Source organism: Pelobates fuscus, chromosome 5, assembly GCF_036172605.1.
Source record: "Pelobates fuscus isolate aPelFus1 chromosome 5, aPelFus1.pri, whole genome shotgun sequence".
Taxonomy (NCBI): domain Eukaryota; kingdom Metazoa; phylum Chordata; class Amphibia; order Anura; family Pelobatidae; genus Pelobates; species Pelobates fuscus.
In genome coordinates, this window is record NC_086321.1 from 354,839,275 (window position 1) to 354,853,016 (window position 13,742).

At 38.2% G+C, this 13,742-nt stretch overlaps 1 protein-coding gene across 1 annotated transcript in view; it reads left to right on the forward strand.

Moving 5' to 3' along the window:
• LOC134611756 (fibrillin-2-like) overlaps positions 1 to 10,106 on the forward strand; it is a 146,633-nt gene extending 136,527 nt beyond the window's left edge. The window contains exons 54-65 of the mRNA XM_063455964.1: positions 24 to 143; positions 839 to 970; positions 1,196 to 1,321; positions 1,805 to 2,011; positions 2,244 to 2,369; positions 2,713 to 2,835; positions 3,137 to 3,253; positions 3,337 to 3,465; positions 4,691 to 4,810; positions 5,292 to 5,523; positions 6,099 to 6,267; positions 8,714 to 10,106. Coding sequence (XP_063312034.1) covers positions 24 to 143; positions 839 to 970; positions 1,196 to 1,321; positions 1,805 to 2,011; positions 2,244 to 2,369; positions 2,713 to 2,835; positions 3,137 to 3,253; positions 3,337 to 3,465; positions 4,691 to 4,810; positions 5,292 to 5,523; positions 6,099 to 6,267; positions 8,714 to 9,088 — 1,976 coding nt within the window. The 3' untranslated portion in view covers positions 9,089 to 10,106. The remainder of the gene's footprint in view (positions 1 to 23; positions 144 to 838; positions 971 to 1,195; positions 1,322 to 1,804; positions 2,012 to 2,243; positions 2,370 to 2,712; positions 2,836 to 3,136; positions 3,254 to 3,336; positions 3,466 to 4,690; positions 4,811 to 5,291; positions 5,524 to 6,098; positions 6,268 to 8,713) is intronic.
• The last annotated feature ends 3,636 nt before the right edge of the window (positions 10,107 to 13,742 follow it).

Consider the following 13,742-nt stretch of genomic DNA (forward strand, 5'->3'; position numbering starts at 1 on the left):
AACCCGGTGTGATCTGTTTTTAGATATCAATGAGTGCACAAACCCTCTGCTTTGTGCTTTCCGCTGTATAAACACCTATGGAACATATGAGTGCACCTGTCCTTCCGGATACACCCTGAGAGAGGACCGCAGGATGTGCAAAGGTAAAAGCCGTCATTGGGAAGCAGCTAGCTATGGCTGAACCCATTCTCTTTTCTGGGCGCACCGACCAGAAATTCATTTTACAATTTTCTTAAGGCAGGTATTTTGAATATGGACACTCTCTTGTTTTTGTTAATAAATATCAATAAAGTTGTTCTCAAGAAGCTTAAAGGGTCCATAATACAATAATATACACAAGGTTTATAAAAAAAAAAAAAAACAGCACAATAATAAATCACAGATATGAAAGTAAAACATATTGAGAATGATTAAAGTGGAAGATAGGAGAGAAAGCTGGGAACAAACCTTTTAAAATTAAATTAACGTGAAATTTCAGCTCATCAGAATAGCGCCGACGCTCAATAAAACAGCAATAATAGTGTGTGTCTTGTTAATTAGATTACATTCTGATCTGCAAATAGACTAGTTTTATCATAGAACATTGGAAGATGTTAGAAATCCATATTATTTGATGTTAGAGAAGTGAGGAGCAAGAGTGATGGACACTCCTTAATAATAACCATGGGGTGTTTGCACACTTTAAAAGTGACCCCCTTCATGGATATGATTTCCACAGTAATTTTCTTATGCTCAAGAATTATTGATATGGTAATCAATGCGGAATTGTACAGCGCTGAAAATTTCGCCCTGGTAAATTTCACGGCAGGCTTAATGTAATGTAATCTTATGTTTGCAGATCTGGATGAGTGCGCCGAAGGTCTCCATGACTGCGAGTCGCGTGGCATGATGTGCAAAAACCTTATTGGCACATTCATGTGCATATGCCCACCAGGCATGCAACGGCGCCCAGATGGGGAGGGCTGTATGGGTAAGAATACAGATATTTTTTTTTTTGATTGTGCGGATATTAATGTTTTGGTTTTAGCTTTTTGTTTGTTCCAGTGTTTGTTCTGTTTGAGTTACTGTTGTGTCTGCACACCATTATGGTTGCGTTCCAAACACTTACGGTGGTGCACAAAAAGTCTATCTTTATATTACTGCACAATGACCAATGCTGTGTTACATACCCCTTTTCCTGTTTATGCTGTTACAGATGAAAATGAATGTCGCACAAAACCCAACATTTGCCCCAACGGCCGCTGTGTTAATACCATTGGCAGCTACCGATGCGACTGTAATGATGGGTTCCAGGTCAGTGCCTCTGGCACCGAGTGTGTGGGTGAGTACACGTTCTAGGCACGGCCTTGAAAACAACTCAAATATGATCAGTGTACACATATTGTGATAATATGATCACTCCACATGATCACTCCACATATTAGATATACTGCTTAATATACACTCTGTATTTTTGTCAAATAAATACGAATAAAAAAATTAAGGAAAAAAATGGCTGATCTGTAAAGTTTCACCTTATTATTGCCTCAGTTTTGCCATGCTAATTTAATTCACGAAAAGTTTTGTGAATAGCCCAGTAAGAGGTCAATCTTCCTGTTGCAACAATGGATCAAAATACATCACCTTCAGGAAGCACTTAATGTCTTGTTCTTAATCCAAGTGCATACATATCCACATGTAAAACATGATATGTGAATTACTAATAAATGAACAATCGGTTAATTTTATTTTATTTTCCCCAGTGAGATAATACTGGTGAATGATATGTACGGCCAAGTTTGATCTCTATCTTTTGTCTCCTCAGACACCCGGCAGGGATTCTGCTTCACCGAAGTTCTCCAGACGATGTGCCAGGGGTCCTCCACCAACCGCAACATGGTCACCAAGTCTGAGTGCTGCTGTAACAGTGGACGAGGCTGGGGCAATCAGTGCGAGCTGTGCCCGTTACCTGGCACTGGTACATACAAGAAAATGTGCCCACATGGCCCTGGTTTCACCACAGATGGAAGAGGTAAAGCACATCCACCTATAAATAAGACGAAATGACAAATATATATATATATATAAATTGTAAAATTTTGGGGGTTAATTTATGAATAGGTTGTTGCAAACTATAACTACGTAAAGGTTTCATACCCTTCCCTGTACCATTTATGATGCACTTTCATGACATTAGCAATGTCACACCATGCAGATATTTCTATCGGAAGTACTTGCTGAATTATCTACTTGTCTCCTTTTAGATATTGATGAATGCAAAGTTCTGCCCAACCTGTGTAAGAATGGACAGTGCATAAACACCATTGGATCCTTCCGCTGTCACTGCAAACTGGGATACACCACGGATATTACAGGGACAACCTGTGTGGGTAAGGGACTGACTGTGCTAGCATGAAGAATGTATGGGAACATCGTTGTCTTCTTCTGCTAAGTAACAAAAACAAAGTTTGAAGATGTTGCAAAGTATGTAGATACTAGTGAAGTGAAGATAGGGAATGTCAATGCTTAATGGAAATTAAAATAGTTATTCTGGATGGGTTGGATGTCATTTTTTTATTTTAACCAACGGTGAATTCAGATGTGCACCAATGATGTCCAGATGAGTTTTTTAATCATTAGTGGCCTCAAGAATGTTCCGAGATTATCCAATACTCTTGTTGTTCTGATATATGTTGTGTTTGAGAAATAATGACTTTTCATTGGTCTTTGCAGATCTGGATGAATGTGCTCAATCACCCAAACCATGTAATTTTATCTGTAAGAACACAGAGGGAAGCTACCAGTGCTCTTGCCCTAGAGGTTACATTCTGCAAGAGGATGGCAAGACCTGCAAAGGTTATTATAAATATCTTGTTCTACCGTTTTGTGTTCCTTCTCCAAATTGCAACAATATCAAACTGTATACTTGATAATTGATGCATTCCATGCACTACACACAGGAAAAAAAGGAAGATATTTGTTGTGACGTTTTGTAGTGAGATAGAATCTGCTTTAGTAGCCATTGTCATGTAGAGTTGGAATGATTGTCTTGTCGTAATGACATCTAAGGTTCTGTTGGCTGTCACATTGGGTGTTGTATAGCTTATATGTTTTGCCAGGATAGTTCGTTTTCTAACATTGTACCTTAAATACGCAGATTTGGATGAGTGTTCCACAAAACAGCACAACTGCCAGTTCTTGTGTGTTAATACCATCGGAAGCTTCAACTGCAAGTGCCCACCAGGCTTTACCCAGCACCAGTCCTCGTGTATTGGTAAGAATGTTCTCTTTCATTAGAAGAACTCTTCCTGTTCTACAACAATGTACATGCTGGGCTCACTCACTTATTGTCCACAGATAACAATGAATGTAGTGCTCAGCCAACCCTGTGCGGGTCTCGTGGTATGTGCCAGAATAACCCTGGAAGCTTCAGCTGTGAATGTCAGAAAGGCTTCTCTCTGGACAACTCGGGCAGCAACTGTGAAGGTGAGAGTTTCCACAAGTGCACTACATAATACACCGCTGGCAGGCTAATGGGTTACCACAAGAGGCTCATTTAAACCACACTATCCATGATTAAGAAGAATGTGTAATAAATACTTTCAAGCCGAGAACTCCGTATTGGTACGGCCATGGCTGCTCGTTGAAGGATTTCGTAGAGTCATTCAATTCTAATAACCCAAGTGGTAATTCATTTTATTGGTAAAGTGGACCAACAGGGTCACCTCACATCAGCAGCTTGTTTGTGTATAAGCACGGAACATAGTCAGCTCTATTTTGGGAAAATGTTGCGATGGTATTCACAAAAAGATGTGTTCAATATTTGACAGATTTGTTTGTTAAGGAACATTACCGCAAAGCTCACTAATGCCTCGTTTCCACTGAGCGGATCGGTTCGGTTCGGTTTGGTACGGTTCGCTATTTTGGGTGTTTCCATTATGAAAGTGGTCCATACAAGCGAACCGTACCGATCCATTCAGGGTCCTGCTTCAGATGTAGGGCCATAAGAAATGGAACGGTTCGGTTAGGGCGGAGCTACTATACAATCCATTGATTGGTGGACAGGAAGAGCATTTTTTCTAAACCCTGCATGGCCCTGAAAGGTCTGACTTGCAGTGGAAACGCTCAACAGAATGGGCTGGTCTATTCTAAACCTTACAAACTGTACCGACCCGAACCGATCCGCTCAGTGGAAACGAGGCATAAGTTTCATTTTCCGAGCCTTATATTATTTCCATTTCTTTAAGTTACAAAATAGCTTCCTAAAATAAATGATAACAATTAAGGGATCGTTTAGTAACCTTAAAATTGCATTCATACTGACTAGATTAGGAAACTGGGAGAAAAAAAAATTTCAGGTATTTACTAAAAAGCTAATTCTGTGCATACTTGGCTATCGTTCCCCTATTAACAAAGTTAGGGTCAGTTTGCTGGAAATATTTTTAATTTCTAGGTATTTTTGTGAAGTCTGATGCTGCAAAAATGACACATAGTAAATCACCCTATAGTAAAAAAAAAATTGTAAGGTATATTACATTACAGACTAAATTTAATTTTGATTTCCAGATAATGTAATTTATCTTGGTCCCATTGAAAGACATTTAACCAAAGTGTTTGTTTGCTTAGAAAATAATCATGGCAGGTACATTTTCTGTTTCACCTGACAATTCTCTGTCAAGGTATCAGTAGATCTATATTTTTTGTTTCTTAGATGTGGATGAATGTGACGGAAACCACCGTTGTCAACATGGTTGCCAGAATGTCTTAGGAGGATTCCGATGTGGTTGCCCACAAGGCTATGTACAACATTACCAGTGGAACCAGTGCGTAGGTAAGAAAGTGACATTCCACAAATCGTGGCATAAGTCTCTTTGAATATATTGGAAAATAAACCAACCCAAAGGTTGTTTCAGTGAGTCTTCTAATCTATTAATTGGCTGGTACTAACCAGCATAATGTAAATTGTAATGCAGAAAATAGTCTGTGTAAAAGAATGAAAGCTCATTTTTAAAATTTCTTATTTTTTCTGTTGGTGAATATTAACAATTTTAGCAAAAAAGATCGATTGGAGACTCAATTTGGATGAACATTTATGTTAAAAAATTTATATTTAATGTATATTAAAGATCAATTAATTCAAATATATATATAATAAATTATACTTCCACCATTACAAATGCTGTTTAGAACACTTCTTATTACCATTTTGTAAAATGTGTTTTTAGTACCAAAAAAAAAAATCTACATGACAAATCTGATTTACATCCATGGTTAATGTTTATCTCTAACCTTGCAATATCTCCTCTTGTCAGATGAGAATGAGTGTTCCAGTCAGTCCTCCTGCGGCTCAGCCTCCTGCTACAATACTTTGGGAAGCTTTAAGTGTGTTTGCCCATCAGGCTTTGATTTCGATCAGTCATTCGGTGGTTGCCAGGATGTAGATGAGTGCTCAGCTGGAGGAGCCCCTTGCAGCTATGGTTGCTCCAACACTGATGGTGGTTATCTGTGTGGCTGCCCTGGTGGATACTTCCGAGCCGGTCAAGGGTGAGTATATACCGAATAAAGGTCTGCACTAGAGTGGGAGAATGGACTAATTTCATATATCTGTATGAGTAGGTGTGATTATTCATACTCAATACCCAAATTGTATGCAAAATATACTTTCTTCTATTTTTTACTGTCTTCTGCTGAAACAAGGACAGATGGGTTATGGGCCACCATGAGGAAGCTGAAGTGTTAATTATTTTCTTGATATACACTCTCTTGGAGAGATTTCTAAACATTCTTACTTTGCTTATCTATATACCTGTATTATGAACGTCTAAACCTTCGCAGAGTTTATTGTTTTATGATGCGAAGTTTTAATTTTTCCATATTTGTTTTTAATATGGCTTGAATCCATGCAACACAAGAGAGTCCATAGCAGAGCCCGTAGAGCTATGTCAATGTAAAAATATATTGTTTGAGAAAGGTTTGGAGAAACCCTTTGACATTCTAGATCTGCTGAAGTTTAGTTAGGCATATACAAATGTTTTAATAGAAATCAAACATCTGCCAGTTATACGTGGACATTTAATCACTGTGATCATGCTGAAAACACATCCTTTCTTGGTTTCTAGGCACTGTGTGTCAGGCATGGGATTTGGAAAGGGCAGCTACCTCCCAGCTCCAATTGAAGAAGATGAGGAGAACTTACTGTCCCCAGAAGGTTGCTATGAATGTAAGATCAATGGGTATCCAAAGAGAGGAAGACAGAGACGCAGCACTAATTCAACCTCGGGTCATGAGGTAAGAAATACCACATTTTACGCTATCTGCTTATTAGTGGGGAGATGCACCATAGACTGCAATTGTGGAACATTGTTTAGTATGGAACCTGATTTCTAACCAGCCTCTTGAACCACATCTTCCCTTGTACTTCAAGAAAAGGCACTAAACTTTTAATAGTGTGAATTTGGATTTACCAGGGTGAACAGTGGTGAATAGAATAGAGCTTTGTCCAGATTTTGTGGGTATTCTCAGTTAATGAGGAAATGACACAATTTAAACCTAATAGGTCCCATGCGAGTTAAAATAAACCTGAGTGATTTAATTAGATCCCTCCAAGGTCTTTGAGAACTAAAGTATGGTTCTATATATACTGTATATGTCTGTACAAACAGTTTTTATTACAGTTTATCTAAATTGTTAGAATGAGTAAAAGGGTGGCCCCACAGAATTTAATGGGATACGGTACTTTAAATTCCTCTGACATTTTCTGTTTGTTGATCTTACAGATTCTTTGTGTTTAACGTTTAGTTAGTTTAATTAAAGTGAATGATCGGAATGTTGGCTAAAATGCAAGTCCTCAAATCTAGACCTTTCCCACATACCCAATTTGTTGATCTATGAGCTACAAAAAAAATCCGTACATGCTATTAAAATGAATGCCTCAAGGGAAGGACACAACCAGTTTGGAAGGTTAGGACCTGAATGTAAAGAAATACTTTTTAATTTCAATTAAAATATTCTTTATTCCCTAGAATATCATTTATAGCTTATTTAATTGGAGTGAAAAACATTGACATTTTAAGTAGATCTAGGATAAGGAATGTAAAGTTTATTTTTTTATTTTCACTATGGGTTGCACAGCATTTGATAGAGAAACAAATTATTCACGTTTGTCACAAGTCTTGAACAAATCCTTGTCCGTGTACCAGGAATCAAATTAAAAAGGATGTTAGCCACTAACATGGGAGTATTTGTCAATGGCTACAATTTCCTGTAACCTTAAAGAAACAGTCCAATCACCCTAACCAGAGGTTATGATGTCAGGAGTGCCCTGGGGCCATCACAGGATAAGTAGTCAAGCTGGACTGCAAATGGCCCATGAGGTAGCACTGAATTGTTGGGCTTGGCTAAGTTGAGCTAACAGATGTTCTGTGCACAATTTCCCAGCTGCCCTGTAGGCAGGGACGTTTTAGCCGCAAGGCAAACAAGGCATTTGCCTTGGGCAGCATTTTCTAGGGGGCGGCAAAAAACACTGCCCAGAAATGCCCAGGGCAAATGCCTTGTTAGCCTTGTGGCTAACTGACATGCCGGGCTGGCGAGCGGGCGGCTGGCGAGGGAGCACTTCCTCTGAGCTCTCTTTGCTCAGCTCCCTCGCGTGCCGCCCGCAGAGTGAGGCTGGGAGCCGGAATATGACATCATATTCCGGCTCCCAGCCTCACTCTGCGGGCGGCGTGCGAGGGAGTTCAGCAGACAGCTCAGAGGAAGTGCTCCCTCGCCAGCCGCCCGCCCGCGCCGCCCGCCCAGCAGCCACTGGACCACCAGGGAGAAAGAGACCCCCCCCACCATTCCCAAAGGTAAGGAGGCTGGGGGGAGGTTAAATAAAAAAAAATATATATGTTAATGTTAGTGTGCGTGTGTGTCTGTTAATGTGTGTCTGTTAGTGTGTGTGTGTCTGACTGTGTGTGTGTTTGCCTGTTAGTGTGAGTGTGTGTGTCTGTTAGTGAGTGTGTGTGTGTGTGTCTGCTAGTGTGTGTGTGCCTGTTAGTGTGTGTGTGTGTGTGTCTGTTAGTGTGTGTCTGTTAGTGTGTGTGTGCCTGTTAGTGTGTGTGTGTGTGTGTGTATGTCTGCTAGTGTGTGTCTGACTGTGTGTGTGTCTCTGACTGTGTGTGTGTTTGCCTGTTAGTGTGAGTGTGTGTGTCTGTTAGTGAGTGTGTGTGTGTGTCTGCTAGTGAGTGAGTGTGTGTCTGACTGTGTGTGTTTCTGTTAGTGTGTTTGCCTGTGAGTGTGTGTGTCTGTTAGTGAGTGTGTGTTTCTGTTAGCTAGTGTATGCGTATCTGTCAGTGAATGTGTGTGTGTGTATTTAGAAGGCGGGGCGGGGGAAAGGTTGGGTGGGGGTGGCGCAGGGGAGGGGAAGGGGGGTTCCTGAGTTTTGTCCTGCCTAGGGCAGCACAAAACCAGGATACACCACTGCCTGTAGGCTGTGACCAATGCCCAGTGGACCACAGGTAAGTTGTCAAATTGTTTGCAAATGTTTTGACTACTTACTCTGGAAAGGCCCAAGGCACTTCAGGCACCATAACAGCTCTTAGAAGTGGTTATGATACTTAGAATGTTCCTTAAAACATTTTTCATTATCTATGGCCACGGTTGTACTCTAGAAGAAGAAGAAAACATGGTGACTAGATATTTGTGGGATTTTTTTATGCAAACGACAACATTAACATTTATAAACTTTTATTTGTAGGACCATCACATCAGTCTGGCCAGTGTTGATGTAGATGCTCCACTCATCATGAATCTTAACATCTCTGATCTGGATAACAAGCAGCACATCCTGGAACTAATCCCAGCTCTGGAACCTCTGGAGAACCATGTACGCTACATTATCTCTCAGGGCAATGATGAAGGACACTTCCGCATCCACCAAAAGGATGGCCTCAGCTATCTACACCTAGGTCGCAAAAAAGTGACACCTGGCACATACAACTTGGAAATTGCCAGTGTACCATTATACCGCAGGAAGGAACTGCAGAAATTAGAGGACAGCAAGGACCTCAACTACCTCAGCGGAGAAATAGGCCAAGCACTCAAGATGAAACTTCGAATCCAACTATATTAACAACCCAAACAAACATTCCTTGTATGACCTTCACAAGATCCGAACTGTACAGTTATAGAATTTTCTTCTGTCTAATTAGCAAGCTTTTGTGTCAGAACCTACGCACTAAGGCGTAAGTTTGATGGAAAATGTGGAATATCAGTCCAGCAATTACCAACGTCCGTATATATTTTTGGAAAAAAAATTTCATAGCGTCTTTGTTACATAAAAAAATACAAAAAAATAAAAAATTATCTTGGGTTTAGGGATTTAAAAATAGTGTTGCTGGCAGAAATATCAATAAAATAAGTAAAGATGAAGTGAAGCATCCACAGAAATGCCAGCTGATATTTAAATATATTAAAAGTGGGTCTGAGTTTTTCTGGAGGTCTCTGAGATGTCAGTCTGTCCCCACCAAAAACATCCATAAACAAAACGGAATGGTGGGAGATTCTACTACAGCCAGTGCCTTACTAAAGTAATGATTATGTGCTTACGCAAAAAAAGAAGTGGCAATTAGAGGTTTAGACCTTGTTTCTCAAAAGTGTATTATGGTTTATTGTTTGAAATGTAAAGCTAATCTCTAACAATAAACTGTAATTGAGCATGCACAGATGGCTAAACCAAATGAAAGCAGGACGGTGGCTGTAGACGTTAAATATATAATTGTCAGGTTTTTTCAATTTTGTATTTTTTTATATTTTCCAAGTTAGTTGTGCATCAGAAACAAATGTTACAAATGTGACAAGGAGCATGTGATTAAAACCCTATGTTTGAGATTTGGAGTGGAAATACCGACCGAATATAGCATTAACGCTGAGTTGAACGTGATAATTGGAGAATCTAAAGACTGAAAACATACTGTGAGATATATTTGATAACAAGGAATTGTAGTAAATTGAAAACGGAAAAATAGCAAACAATTCGTAAAAATATCTCAGTTATAACTGTCACCTATTTTTGCCTAAATTTCGCAATTCATTGTTCAGTTTATTTTCAGTTTTATTACTATTCAATTCTTAGTTACTAAACTCTTGTGCTCTTTTACTGTTCCACTTCAGTACTCCATATGCTTCCCTGACAGGCATAGAATGAAAAGTGCTCAAATCTGTATTTCCGTTCTGTACATTATGAGGATCCAATACCAGAGTTAACTCTGTAGTGGTTTCCAGCCCAATCGACAAAGCACGCCAAAAGGATTTAGGCATTTTCCAGTGGGGTTGATGGAAAAACTTGGAGTGACATTGTGCCATGAAGTCTGGGGTCAAAACCACCGTATTACTGCAGTAGCTAATGTGGAGGTATTTTGCCAACCAGAAAGTTGTGTCAATGCAAGCAGAAGCCAAAGGTGCGGACTCTGGTCACAAATTAAATATGAATCCTCTATAAATGAAATAATTGATACCAATAACTCTGAAATGTAGAAAGATCAGTTTACTGTAGAGTTTACATCTTTTTCAGTTTACTGGTGGTGGTCAAAATACTAAAATTCTAAAAAGCGAAATAAAGATCAGCTCAAATAGATCCCATAAATTGAAATTGTTATCAACCTGCCCTGATTTTAGATAACTGTAAACAATCATCTGTATAAATGAAACATATTTACCTTATCCAGAGCCACATGAGCACGTTACGTGTATTTGTACAAGTCATCCCTACCATAAAGTCAACGTGCCCCTAAAACCTTGAACAAATATTGCTACATACTCAAACTGATGACAACTGTGTGGATAGAGAGGAAGTACAGGTTATGAGATAGGCCATTCAGTTATATCATATATCTAATTACAGGATGCTTAATAATAAAATAAGTGAATGGGAGGTTTGTGACATCATTGTACACATAACTGTTATCATGAGCACTCTGATTCCAGAAATTGTCACATCTTGGACAGTTTTAGGCCTGATCACTCGTATCAAATTTTCTAGAGATTTTTTTTTTTTTTTTTTTTAGACTACTCACTGATTAGATATTGGTATTGACTGAAAAAAAAATTCTGATTCTGGGAAAATGGAACTATCTCACAATATATTTTCCAGTAATTAACGTTTCCCAATTTAGAAAGCTAGTTTCAACCATTTAGATCACCGTTAACGTTGTGTAAGCATAAGTATGCGTAATAACTAAACAACTCTGAAACAGAAATATAGGTACTCACAGATAAAGTATTTGTTAGTCTTTATATTCCACTGTTTAGCTCACTTTTCCTGACATAAAGCAGGTTTTGGTAACCTCCTCTGTTGGCTGTATTTTAATGCCGCCAATATATAAAGCTTTACGAAACACCTCTTCCACCAACACTTGTGGACCTGGCCAGGTCCAGAAGTAATGATAAAATGAAGAGGTCACGTTGCAACATATTAGAACAGGTGTTGTGATGACCCACAAGAAGAGGTTCAGGGTATCAGTTATTTCACTTCTTGTGCCATAGAAACTTGCCGAGACGGGACTCCCATCATTTTGTATGTTCTTACAATTTCTTTGCAGGAATACAGTCAATCTACCTAATTTTTTTTTTTTCTACAAGAAACTCTAAATTTCTAAATTTACTACCAAATAGCCAATTTAAAATATAAGTGAATTTAAAATGTTTTCACACCTTGTAAGTATGGCTTATATTTTCAAATTTCAATTCTCACCACATCAGAGCACAATGGTCATTGAATAAACCATCTGGGTGGAAATACGATTTTAATCATCTATTTATTTATCCTAGGTTGATCAATTAGTGGAGCTATCCACTACTGTTTACTTATGTGTTATATACATTTTTATGAATTAAATGACTGACCTTTTGGGCTTTAAGTGTGGTTGAGATCACCTGAAACGAGTTCACATCAATTTGTCAAATCAAAGCTCGAACCATTCACTGCATAGTCATCTTCAGCAAAACGTAATTAAATTTTCCTTTTTTTTCGTAAAGAAAAGAAAATGTGTAAAAAAAATAAATAAAAAAATTAAAAATTATGGTGCTATTTTAGATTATGGTATTAAATTCACACAATACTACCTGACAATTTACTGTTTTTATTCCACAAAGGTGCTTCCATCACTCATCCAGCTTGTGAGGCGGTTCGGTTACTGCACTGTACATCCATTTAAAAAAGAAAAAATATTTATGTATAACCACAAATGTTAACTGTTGCTATTTTTTTTAAGTGCATATTCCTGTAGTATATATATATATATTTTTTACTTGATTCTAATTTTTAATTTGTTTTAATTTTTTTTTATTTGCTGAGGGCAGCCACTTCCTAATATTATGTGTGAATACTGTAATATTTTTTTTCTTAAATTCAAACTTGAAAAAAAAAAAAAAAAAAAACAGTCTTTTTTTTTATTTTATTTTTTTTGGTCTGCAAATACAAGACATTGTGAAATTAAACTCAGTTACTAGACGGTGCTACAACAAATACTTTTTTTTATGTCCAGTCTTGTGTTGAGCCAAATGTGTTATTTCTGTAGGGGGGGTGGGGAGGGAAGGGGAGTAATCAACGTTTTTTTTTCTTACTGATGTGGTCTGATTCATTTTTCTATTACATTTCAAACAGTGTGATGTATTTTTTTTTTGTTCTGTTTGTTGTTAGGCACATAACAATAATTTTGTATAACATTACATAATTGTTGGGTTTTTTTTGTATCAGAAGCAACAGCAACAATAAAATTATTTTGGGTAAAAATACTCTTTTTATATCTGTTTAAATTGCCAAATATAAGCAGTGTGCGTTCATGAAATACTCATTACCTGCCTGTATGACATTGAATGAGGGAGCAAGAGGTGTTGTTGTCTGTGAATTAGGAAGGAATAAGAGATTATCAACTGTAAAGGTTTATATTATCAGTACCCGTAGTCTGTGCTGCTCTTCGAAGCCAAATGGGTATAATAATGCAATCATGGCTATAATGTCAGCAGCTCACACTATATAAGCCTGGCTTAAACAGAGGGCTGTTGGAATAATCATAGCCAAAAGCAAATGGGACTTTAAAGACACTGCAGCCCTTTCATTTATAGTTGTTGTAATAATGTCTGGAGTCTGTTGGCATTGACCATCCGGTTAGAGTGAAACAGTTTTTAATGGTTTAATGATAGAAAGGAGCCCTAATCCCCTCACTGCTGCTTGGGCTAAATAAACAACCATTATCCTGCGCAGAAATTGGAGACCGTGTTAGACTGAAAGTGATTTCTTTCAGTGTCATAGCCTTCTATGCTGGTATGTATTGGTATGGCTAGAATGAATTGTGCAAGCTCTGCCTTAGCCATAACTCCAGTAAGCGCTGGGATATAGAAGGCCAGGGACCCTCAGTCATTGTTAAACTGCTCGAAAATGGATTAAGACCGAATGTAGGAACACTGCCAGGGGACTCCATTCACTATAACCGATCCAATGAGATGAAATTGTTATAGTAGCTACAGTATCTCTTTAAGTATGCGTTGTCAGATGTTGTCAGATCTATACATGATGGGAAGATGGTCAGTATATATTTTATTAGAATAAGATAATAGAGAAAATGTATCTGTTCTTAAGTTCATGTCATGTAATTCTATGTGTTTAAAACCAGGATCTAGAGAACCTAACGATTTTATTTCTTTATTCAGGCTATCTTACAAGGTGTAGCACAGATACTTTCCTAAGAGAGTTCTCCATAAAGTATTGTAGCTGTACGCTTTTAAAA